The sequence below is a fragment of the Liolophura sinensis genome, chromosome 2 (assembly GCF_032854445.1).
Source record: "Liolophura sinensis isolate JHLJ2023 chromosome 2, CUHK_Ljap_v2, whole genome shotgun sequence".
Classification (NCBI taxonomy): Eukaryota; Metazoa; Mollusca; class Polyplacophora; order Chitonida; family Chitonidae; genus Liolophura; species Liolophura sinensis.
The window spans coordinates 11,094,181-11,106,835 of NC_088296.1; the positions used below are offsets into that span (position 1 = coordinate 11,094,181).

The 12,655-nt window shown below is 40.0% G+C and overlaps 1 protein-coding gene across 1 annotated transcript in view; it reads left to right on the forward strand.

The window, feature by feature from the left end:
• LOC135462723 (atrial natriuretic peptide receptor 1-like) overlaps positions 1-12,655 on the forward strand; it is a 398,590-nt gene that overhangs the window by 340,361 nt on the left and 45,574 nt on the right. Inside the window, 5 exon segments of the mRNA XM_064739947.1 lie at positions 2,809-2,860; positions 2,862-3,005; positions 5,529-5,664; positions 6,364-6,455; positions 8,423-8,561. Of these exon segments, the coding sequence (XP_064596017.1) occupies positions 2,809-2,860; positions 2,862-3,005; positions 5,529-5,664; positions 6,364-6,455; positions 8,423-8,561 (563 nt within the window).

Here is a 12,655-nt window from a genome sequence, read left to right on the forward strand (position 1 = left end):
CAGTAGTATATAGCAATTACACCATTCACTGATAGACCACTTTAAAGGGTTACTAACTAACACATGTGTTGTATCAAGTTTCACTGGCACCAGAGAGCGCCCAATACCTTTTAATTAGACCCAATGTCTTGTACTTTTTCATATTAACACGTCATTTTGGTAAGGGAATGTTGGACATTGGTGAAGAAGATAAACCCCGGTGCTCTAATTGGCCACGCATTGCTTTGAATGGGATAGTCTCCAATATAAAAGGAGATGATCCAATATAAGTTAGGAGATATGTTCAAATATAGAACACTCATGGGCTGGCGTTAATGGGGATAAGCAATTAGATGCAGTATCTGTTAATCTTTCATATTAACACGTCATTGGGGCAATGGAATGTTGGAAGAAGATAAAGCCCGGTGCTCTAATTGGTCACGCATTGCTTAGGGAACCTGTTCAAATATAGAACATGCATGGGCTCAGGTTAAAGGGGATAGATCTCTGTTAGAAGGTGTAACCTCCCGGAAAAGGGATTGGCTGCAGTACAAAGTTAACACGCAGATATAAGGGCAAAAAGCTCAAGTACTAGAGATAGTTTCAAGATAAGGATGCTAGGGTATAATGCTGTATGCTAAGGTATAGTACTATATTTTTAAGAGCAAGGGAATAGGCTCAAGTATAATGGCATAGGTTTATGGAAAAAGGGATAGCCTCAAGTATGAGGCGATAGGCCTATCCAACACAGATACCGGTTTGCTACAATAGGCCTACAATTATTGAAATGATCATGAAAACGATGAAAATCGCGAGCAAAAACAAATTAGTCAAACCGTGTACCCTCATTTTAGGTGGTTATTCGAGGAAAAAACGATTCTCGCATGTCACTCTTTTATTTCATTCTTTCATATAAATAAGTCCGTGATGGCTGTCAGGAGAATTACTATGAAGACTCCAACGTTTACTATGGCTTATCTTTCTAGACACAAGAGACAATCATGAAGCAGGACAATTCATCTTGTTTTGGTAATTCTTTTCAACATCGTATCGTATTTTTCAGAAAAGTATCTCTGTATGTTTTAGTTTTATATAAACGTATTGCTATCCACAGGAAAAAACTGAAATGTGCAGCAAAGAAAGAAATGCAGTTTGCGAAACTATCCGGGAAGTTGACAGATGGCCATGTCTGATTTATGCGTTGTCGGATCTACGTTTTCTCTCAAAAAAGATTAAAAGAAAATCTCCGGGTTTGGAAATATATTGGTGTCTCGATTTTAAGTACTCCGATGTTTTATTACCACAAGCTGTATTTCGCCTATTTCCAACGAAGGTTTTGTGTTTTTTTTAAGCTAATAGCTTATTTGCGGCAATTTGCTTCAGAACTAATAACCGAAAATAATCCGATTTGAGATTGAAGTCCACCATAAACATTCCCAAAGGAATCTGTTTTTTAATAATAAATTCCGGACAAGCATATCTGCTAGGATGAAGACGTGTCTATAGAAAACGCTGCAGTGCTATAATTCAAAATGATGCGATTTGTAATAGAGTAAAATATCACTCTGCGACTTTCTTTTCCTGACGCCTTGGCCCATTCAAGGTAAAAATATTTTTAAAGATATCACTGATGCGACGATGAGGAGAGAGTTCGAACTGAGAATTGCGTGATTTTTTAAATAAATCGTGTTCGGTATATGCGCTCACTCTCCACAGCCCCCACATTGAAAATGATTCGATTTGTAATGGAGTAAAATATCACTCTGCGACTTTCTTTTCCTGACGAATTGGCCCATTCAAGGTAAAAATATTTTTAAAGATATCACTGATGTGACGATGAGGAGAGAGTTCGAACTGAGACTTGCGTGATTTTTTAAAAAATAAATCGTGTTCGGTATATGCGCTCACTCTCCACAGCCCCCACATTCAAAATGATGCGATTTGTAATGGAGTAAAATATCACTCTGCGACTTTCTTTTCCTGACGCCTTGGCCCATTCAAGGTAAAAATATTTTTAAGGATATTACTGATGAGACGATGAGAAGAGAGTTCGAACTGAGACTTGCGTGATTTTTTAAAAAATAAATCGTGTTCGGTATATGCGCTCACTCTCCACAGCCCCCACATTGAAAATGATGCGATTTGTAATGGAGTAAAATATCACTCTGCGACTTTCTTTTCCTGACGCCTTGGCCCATTCAAGGTAAATATATTTTTAAGGATATTACTGATGCGACGATGAGAAGAGAGTTCGAACTGAGACTTGCGTGATTTTTTAAAAAATAAATCGTGTTCGGTATATGGGCTCACTCTCCACCATACCCACATTCACACTGGTGCACAAGTTTCCCATTTACATGTATGGTTTGATGCAAATGAACATTAAAATTTATAAAGATGACTTAGCGGGTTGTTACAATCCATATTTATCAACATTGTCATTTGTCATTTTATTTCTTGAAGTGAGAGATTCATGCAAGATTCATCAGTCCTTCTATCATCACGTCTTTAAAATGGTTTGCGGATGGTTATGGGTTTCCCATAGGGCTCAGCGCAGTTTCCTCCCGAAACAGTCGACATTGAGCGGGAACTTCCGGCACAATTGCTCAGGAGACTCTCACCAATATGGTGAACAGCCTGCGGATGGTCTCTCCACAGCTACGTCCAGTTTCCTCTTACCATAATTCTGGCCACCGCCGCAAAATCAAATATTCATGAGCAAGGCTTAACTTCCCAATCAAATATATAAATAAATAAATAATGTATTTCCCATTTTCGATTATAAATTACGATTACAATGTATAATGCGTTTTTTGGATATTCTTTCAGCAAAAACCAGAGCGAGTTTCCCTGGTACCGGCCCGAAGATCCTCCGGAAAGGAAACGAGAGGGCCCGAAAGGCGTACGAGGCGTTGATGACGGTGACGCTCCGGAAACCGACGAGTCCCGAGTATCACCGATTCTCAGAAGAAGTCAAGAAAAGAGCCAGGATGAAATATGCTAATTTTACGTACGGGGAAGAGGAGGTAAGGGAATGAACATTTATCTGTTTTTACAAAGGGAAACCTTTCCAAACAGTGTAATCCGTTGTACATTTCCGCATTTTCGATAACGTTTTGTATGTAAGCTGGATGACGTTGAAAGCCTCACATTAGCCCATTGTTTTTTATGAATGGGATTTGTTAAAGACAGAAATTGGTTTCATTTGTCGAGTTATTAAGTTGAAAAGGATGCAGTTCAATGTCAGCTGCGTTTTTGGTTTCTTTCTAATTTATAGTTTTATTGTTTCTACCCGATAGAAACGCAGGAGTTCTTCACAAATGCCATCGTTGAGAGGTCAGGTCAAGTTAAATGCTGGCCTATTCTCCAGTCATACGTGGGTAGGTCAGTCAGACACTGCCCGGTTTCCTCCCACAATGATGCTGCCCGCTGTCGTACAAGTGAAATATTCTTGAGGATGGCGTCAAACACCAGTGAAGTAAAAAAAAAAAAAAAAATTTGTACTGTAGTTATGCATCGACCGGGAGAAATGCAGCTAATTCAGCGACCAAGAGAAGTGAAGTAAAAGCACCGAAACATGATTTTGTCTATATAGTCCGTGTGTATAAATGCATTCCTTGAATTGTTCTTTGTCGGAACGAAAATAAATCGATATTTGAATAGTTCAAGAGCGTTTTATCCCATAGACAAATCATTCCTAAAAGAAGCTGTGTGAAGCAATACGGAATATGTTTATATTGGTCATTGACCCTGTGTTAAGAACCATTAATACACCAGACTTTCCGCTCCACCAGATTGCAGTGCAGACTGCTATGTTCGTAGCAGCGGGGAAAATACGCGAGGTAAAGCTTAGGCCCCAGTTATAATACAGGTCATTGGATACAATCCAGACCATTTGAGTGAGGTCAAGTTAGACCCCTGTGACTAGAATGCAAACGGTTTTCTGAATTACGTCCAAAACAACACGTGTACCAAGCTGTTATCCTGTAATTTTGGACAAGGGTAATGAACGTATTAACAAAACCGTGATGGTATTCGGGTATTGGTAATTGGAAATATGGTAATGTCTATCCCATTGACGTAACAGTATTACGTCAATGTATTTTTTGTATATAAATCCTTCCGTGTGTTTTTTTTTTTTTTGGTGTTAATGTTCTTGACCTGTCAAAGCCAGGAGCGGACGTCGTTGACGCAACGCCGGACGCCTAATGAAATCCAAAGCAAACACACAAGGAAACGATGATGCAATGTGGTTAATTTTTCCTTGCATTTGTAACAAATCGAAGAGTTTTAATCGAAATTTTCCATTCTTGTGCTGTTCATCCTGTTGAAAACAGTTGAACAAAAGCCGAACATGGTCGCAATAATGCGCGACTTTCTGTTTCCTACGTTTTAAGAACAAGATTACCTCCCTCTGCAGCTTGACGTCAGTGTTTTACGACGTGTTCCGGTCCTTATTGTGAACGCTTATCTCAGAACGCAGAAAAAAAGTACATGCACTAACAGCTCCGTGTAGATTCTGGAGTCTGTACAATTGACTCACAACACTCATTTCAAACCAAGGCGAGTTTTCCAAATCGTGTCTCAACTTTTCTCGAAGGTGGCCGCAATTATCACGAACACCCCATCTATTTACAAACTCAGAGCATCTGGAGCCATCGTATGTTGCTATTGGAACATTTGAGGTCTTGTACCCATTATGACTGTTGAGGGCTAATCTCTAAAGCGATCACGTTGTCAAGAGAAAGCGAGATAACACGTTACCACACATTTCGGATGCATTAAAGCTCAGAGTGGCGCTTAGCAGTCAATACGTTTTGTTAAGCGGACTTACAGGATGGCTTTCCACATAAGTCTGTTTGCAGCGCAAATTGACGATTCTAAAGAATTTCTCTTTAAGCCTTGAGCCTCTGCCAGGGAATTGTGTTCAAATGTACATTCGAGAAAAGCCCTTGGCAACGTTATAAACAGAATGTTCGTTTTAGCATGCGCCCGAACTCCAACATTTTCATGCTGACGACTGACTCTGTATTTGGATATGCAGCCTTGGATTTTCTTGTCATTATCCCATCAAATACCTAGCTTGCGCGAATTTCTCCGGAAGTTCAAATGTAAAATCCTTGATTTCAAAATGCTGTTTCGCTTTTTTTCAAAACGGCTTGGCGAATGAAACAGCGAACTCCTTTCCGCGCCTGCTGGCAAGATTTTTTTGTGGTTACGTGTTTTGTGCTAGTTACGAGTCTATTACGACGAGGTTCCTGAAAGACAAAAAATAGTTTTGTCAAGTGCGCAAAATAACGATGTCATTTATTTTTCACGGTTTTGACGAAAATAGAAACAGTCGTTCATATTAGCCTCACAGATCTACAAGCCATGAAAATCCCTCAGGCATAGTATAAAACTTTTCGGATTCGCTATAGTAAGACAGTATACTTTTAAATATATGTTATAAATATGAAAGAGTTTAAGACTTTTTGGGCCTGTATTTTTCTGGCGAACTGAAAACATGGCCTGGTATATAGTTAATATCTATTCCCTTTTTTTTCCAGGTCAACAGTTTCGTTGGTGCTTTCCACGATGCCGTCATCCTTTACGCTCTCGCTCTCAACGAGACTCTCGAGGCTAACGGGAATATCACAAACGGCGTGGAGATTACAAAGCGAATGTGGAACAGAACTTTTAACGGTATGTTTGAGTTCGAACTCTTTTGTTGTTGAAGGTAAAAATAGTGCTTCTGTATCATGTGACTTGTCAAAAATCCGAGGCAACTTTTCTTGAAATTAGTTTACCGACCACCTGTCTCGCCATTTTCCGGGTAGATAGCTGACGCGGCTTTGCTTCAGGAACGTCTAAAGTTCACAGAGGTTCAGAAATATTAATATGCCATTTTTTATTACATTTACTTTAAAATTGTCGTCTGAAAATGTTTAACGAAAATGTTGTTCAGAGTAGACGAAGGGTGAAGACGGTTGTAAGATGATACAGTAGGACTTTTTAACCTTTACCGACAAAGGAGTTCAATCACAAACTCCATTTTACCTTTTAAACCTTATATTTCCTGCTGCCTATAGTGAAATGAAAACTAAAATGAATTGTAAAGAGTACGTACCCTGACCATATTTAAGTCAAGCAAAGTGATTCTAAACTGGAGACAATAATCCCTTAATACTTGGAGGCGTGAGATCGAATCCATATCACGCCGTTCCTCTGGCTCTACTTCATATTTTCTACTTACCTTGGTTCAATTCCTACCCTGTTTTCTATGACCACACCACCCTCCCCTCCCCCCGTGGAAGCATGTTTCTGTAATTATGCCAGAAGAGACAGGCATTGTCCCATGATTATACCCTTATGATTATCATCATTATAATTTGTACTTGACAGGAATAACAGGGACTGTCAGTATTGATGCAAACGGTGACAGAAATGCAGATTACTCCCTACTGGATCTCAACCCATCAACAGGAAAGTTTGAGGTACAGTTTGCGCTTGCTTTGCTTCGTTTTTGAACTCTTAAATTATTACACATAATAGCGTTGATGGGGCTTTCCACGATGCCGTTACCTTTTGCGTTCTCTCGCTATACGAGACTCAGCGTGACCCAGCAGACGTGAATCCAGTTACAGGCGTACTAAAAACTTTTATTTGTCTTCGTTGGCCATGCAAGCCGTCCAACGAGGTGTCATATAACAGTGTATTAAATCGAACTCCGACGAGTCGGTTATAGCTTTTAAACAGTCGCGTTGCAAGTTTTATGAACAGCTACGGTGAATTTTCACGGCCCTGTATGCTTTTCACATCCATCAAGTCTGATCACCGACAAATGTTTGAAATATTGTGGAGTACGGCGTATAATACAGACCGGATAACCGAAATACTGCATCGTGCATAAACTGAGAACAACCTCCTGTATAGGTGTTTTTTATGCGAACACACAGAACGGCAAAAAATCTTTTATTTCCTAAGATTGCCATTGCGGTTACTTCGTGAAATGTCACACAGCAGCATTGTATAGGATCAACCTCTGTCATGTTGTGAACACCTCTATATCGGCACCCTATATCACTGGGTACATGGAGATGTACAGGTCTTAGGTAATCAAGAGTGAATCTAGTTGTTCTGGCATTTCTTTGCGAGCCCTATGCCTGGTTTTCAGTATATTGTCATAAAATTAATGCATCTGTTTTCTATGGGAATGAGGTTTGATAGATTCCAGATCACATCCAGATCTGGTTTTTGCATATTATTAATGAGAGCTTAACTAATGTATTTTACGTCTTGCTGCCTATCCATACCCTACAGCTTACTGACAATGTCGTCGCCTTGTCGGCATTGCTGGGAGCAAAAGGTTTATCATTAAATGGAGACGAATGTAGGCAGACCACAAGGTGACTGTCAACATGCTGACGCGACATACTTAACTAATTGTCGTGAAGACGAGATCTGTCAGTACAACGGTAATATAACACAAGACCTTACATGATTGAAATGAACACCAGCGAGTACTTGCCATGCTAAACACAATTAATGGCTATACTAATGGGTCGACACGACATCCAGGCACCTCTGAAAGTGCTTTTGTCTGAAACAATGACGACTTCTTGGAAACAAGTACATGGTGCAATCTTTACGAAGGAAATTGCATTCTTTGTCTTCCGCCACAGCCTTTAAAAAGAAATAGAATATATATCTCGACCTTCGGTTGTGAATAGTGTTTACAGCTTGATGAAATATCGACCTTCGCTTATGATAGTGTTTACTGCTTGGTTATATATCGACCTTCGGTTATGATAGTGTGTACTGCTTCGTGATATATCAGCCTTCGGTTATGATAGTGTTTACTGCTTGGTTATATATCGACCTTTGGTTATGATAGTGTTTACTGCTTGGTTATATATCGACCTTCGGTGTTTACTGCTTGGTTATATATCGAAATTATACAGAGCAGTTATTCGCGTTGTTTTACCACACACACGTATCACCTTCCTTTATAAGATTCAGCCTACTGGCAATGCGTTAAATATTTGTGTTTCCAAAACAAAGGTCACAGCTATGCTCTACCAAATGAAAGCAGCGTCTGCCTATATATTTCTTATTGAACTGTGTGATTGGTTAAGGTTCCGTGACCTGGTGTGTTAGAACACCAGCAAGGCGCCATGACCCAGGAGCCCTGCACCAACGCCGTCGCCGTCAAGTCCAGCTCATGCTGGCTTCCTCTCCGAACGTACGTGAGAAGGTCTGTCGGCAACCTGCCGGATGGTCGTTTCCTTTCACGGTAATGCTGGCCGCCGTCGTATAAGTGAAATATTCTTGAGTACGGCGTAAAACACAATCAAATAAATAAATCAGTCTGACTGCTCCTTACGGCATGATCTTCCAATATAAGACACTGCATATACATGAACACTAAATAAATTTATGTGTGTGCTTCCTTTCACTGCAGGTTGTTGCAAATTACTACGGCAACAAGAAAATCTACGAACCAGTGCCCAATAAACGGATATACTGGGCGGGTGGTCGTGATTCCCCTCCCTCGGATACACCAAAGTGTGGATTTGATGGGTCAAAATGCCCACCAGACAGTAAGTCTATCCCCGTAAATCTTTATAATGTACTTAGAGGGTACGAATGTGCTGGATATCCATGAATTTGTCATTCTTGTGTCTATGATAGCTGGCGAGGGCCACAGTATACCTTCAGTTACATCAAGGGTGATCATGCGAACTGTTGAAGTTGCGATGCGTGGGGTGGAGTGGAGGGCGGGGGAGGGGGAGGGGGTGCATCACGATTTCACCCCTTCGCTTTGCAACTTCGCCCCTTTGCTTCATCGCCGTTAACATTACTGGAAGCGCACTGTGGCATTTGTCAGCCACCATTCGCGCCGATGTATTGGTAATGTTCACCTTGGGGTATATGTGGGTGTGAACAGGGAGTGACACTCCTAAATCCCACGCTTTCCTTTTCAAGGAATATAATGAGTTCTCTTAATGACTTGTGATGACCAATCAGTCTTGCCATTCGCAAACTAACGGTAGGTCCAATTCCAAAATTGCTGGACACATAGATTATAGATCGCCTATGCCTTGAGTTCGATACCCTTATTGGTTGCCTCAGAATACTTGTCCTGAAATCGACATCTTGTCTTTCAAGCCTAAATGTATTTTATAACGGTTGAATTGGGCATGTCAGTTTTATTAATGCGGGTTTACAGTGTAAGTGAACATGGACATACAAGGGTAAACACATGTTACTTCAGTTTATGTTTATGTATTTAAATACACAAAATAGAGTGGAATTTATTACTTCCATGCAGTAGGTATGGAAAATAATACTTTAACAATACCCAAGTCAAATACAAGGCCATGTACCAGCCGTGTTTTAGTTGGGTCCGGCTGTTTAAGCAAGGCGTCATCGTCCATATAGTCTCTCGATAAAAGTGTGTAGTGAAGGCATGCACGTTAGCGCCTTTGGCACATCCTTGACATAGACTGTTCGAGATTCAAGATAATATTTGCTAATAAAAGTATTGTGTCTATTTTAAAATTTCATAAGCGTCCCATACTCTGACACTATTATAGAATGATAGAGTATGTTTGGTACGGTATAGGTGCGGATCGATTTTTTGCGACGTGTACCTTATACTTTAGGCAATACCTAACGTAACGTAACATCTGTATCGCGACAAGCAGTTCTGTTTCAATATAAAAACAGTGGATATGATCAAACATTCGTGCTGAGTGAAGCAGAGCACAATTCTTTCTGCTCATACTGGTATCTTTCTCCGAAAAGAGAAGAAAAACATACCATTGATCAGTTTAAAAAGCAGCACCTTTATTTTTGTGTGTAATATTTTTGCTCAGTAAACGAGAAAAAAAAAATTAAAAAAAAACAGTGAAAGGTTAATGCAATCGGATGCAGACATCTTAGTTGGAAAGAAGTAATTCTAACCAGTCACATTCTCGTATATTAATCCCCTTCCTCTTTCCGGCAATAATATCCAATCCCTTTAACTGCTGATATCAACAATGCTACAGGGGACTTTTTCCTTGATCTAACGTGGAATGTGGAAGTTTTTGCTGCTTAGCCTACAAAGGGCAACTTCGCAACAGCGAGATAAGATGAAGGGCAACTTCGCAACAGTGAGACAAGCTGATTTGACCACGGCGGCAAAATGTGGACTTTAGTAGTTGTTTCCGCTGTAGTTTTGTGTAACGCAACAAACGATTGCCTTATCTACGAAAACAGTAAGATTTAAAAAAATCTATATGAAGACAACTCTACTCGCTTTAACATCAGAATCCATGCGTAGAAACACATCTCGATATACCAGCCGCCAATCACAATGAACGCTCTGCTCGCAATGTCGATTCCCAGTGGAATTTAATACAAAGAACCAAAGAGTTATGAAAAGAGAAGCACGCGAAATTAGGACTTTTCTAGTAAAATCAGTATTCAAATCGTGTGCCATACTACTATATATGAATTGTCCGAAATAAAAATATGCACATCAGTTGGGCTTTGATTGCAACTATTCATGTATTCATTGTAGCGATTGTGGACACTCATGGGATTTGAATCAGACCAAGGCAAAAAGTAACAAACATCATATTTTCATATACGAATGCCATTTTTTCTCTGTCATAAGAAATGGACATATTTCAGTCGTAGCAATTGTCCGTACAAATTTTTTTCCTGAAAGGCGAAAAATCCCTATGTTGCTAAGCCAAATTTCGTGTTTTAAGAAGACACCTGAAGCATACATCAGTGCTCTGTTATAATTGGAATATTGGGAATCATACACCAAATATAGATGATTTTCGGTTTCAGGTAAGCAAATAAGATAGTCAGGGCTTGAGTCAACAAGAAAACTTGATTGTATCTTCTGGCACATCTTCAAGCGTAGAGCTGCATGTCGTTTTACCAGTTGGTTCAACTAGTTTTCATGACTTGAAACAGCGCCGCATACAACACTGTGCAACAAATATGTATCGGATACACGTAAATCAATGTAAACATTGATTTATTGATTTATTTATTTGATTGGTGTTTTACCCCGTACTTAAGAATATTTCACTTATATTACGGCGGCCAGAATTATGGTGGGTGGAAACCGGGCAAAGCCCAGGGGAAACCCACGACCATCCGCAGTATAGGAACGGACAATATGCATAGCGTCATTATAGTATGGGTTCAGGCTTAAGCCGGCTATTTATTTATGCATGCACTATTCGATACCCTGACCCCATTCGTGTTATTAGTATACCACACGGAGTTAATGGAGTAGTAGCTCTTTGACATAGCACCCCACAGAAGAAACAATCAGCGGAGAGTATTAACTAATTGCTCGCAAGGGAGAGGGGATCGATCTTAGAGGACGTTACCTGAAACTGAGTAACATTCAGGAAATTAACGTTGAAGTACATGCCCTGGGAGGGATAGATGTACGTGTTTTGATGACGCTTGTGTCCCGATCCAGGCGATAAATGTTATATTAATATCTCTCGCCTTAAAGCGGTGCAAGTGCGTGATAGACAAGGGTGGGGCATAGAAAAATTTGGAAACAGAATATTCTCAGTAAAGATAAACTCACACCATAACAATTTAAACCAACACTTCTTACAGCTTAGTCGAGTTTAATTAAAAGGGTATACATATGCCCAGAAAACGAATGAACATATAATTTCATTGTAATACAGGGAAAGATACAAGTCAGCCCACTGGTTTACTAGGCTGCAGGGGATTTGAACACCGTCTGTTGTATTTTTGTCTGAGGATTATGGGCCATGTACGAGTCACGTATTTAATAACTTATTTATGGAATCATCATTTAAAATGGGAGACTCTCACGGTTCACTTGTCGGGCCGTGACCGAGCGGTTAGAGGCCTTTGACTTCCAGTCCTTAGGACACTTGTGGTGAGGGTTCAAGCCCAGCCTTAGATACTGATTTTGTTTTTTGGCCATTTGGAGGGAAGCGGTCGACAACATTCGTTCCCGTTTTGGCAGCCACACGATCGTTAACGACAATTTGTTTTCAGCCAATATGGTGCGCATATCTGTACGTCACTGACTTGTTAAAGGTCCTGCGCACTTCGGATACCTCCAGTCCCCCAAAATGATCGCCATCATACAATTTAAACATCAACAATCAATAAATGAATAAATCAGTCGGTCGTCTTATTCACGGGTGCTGTGTATGGCGTTGTTCCATGATTTTTTAACGTCACGCAAAGGAAACAGCTAGAGAGGGTGTTTTCCAGAGATTGAGTAAGACTCACCATATATATGGGACACGATTTCCTATTGCAGGCCATCATTAGCGTAAGTGTTTACGTGCACTACATAATGATGTCCTTGTTACAGCAGAGCAAGTGTCGTATAGTTGTTTGCACATGTTATATGTAAAAGTTTGCGAAGATAACACATTTGTGTGTATATATATATATATATATATATATATATATATATATATATATATATATATATGCCGGACGGTCGATCGTCGGCAATTTCCTTATTGACTTCAACGAAGTTCCGGGAGGATTGGAGAAAAATTAACAATGGCTCATCTCTTCGTGTTTGTTGAATAAGACATTTGAGAAGCAGGACATTAGCATTAACATTGCCATTTGACAATAAGGCATTGGTGACATATGTCGATGCTGTTTTTGTTTTTGC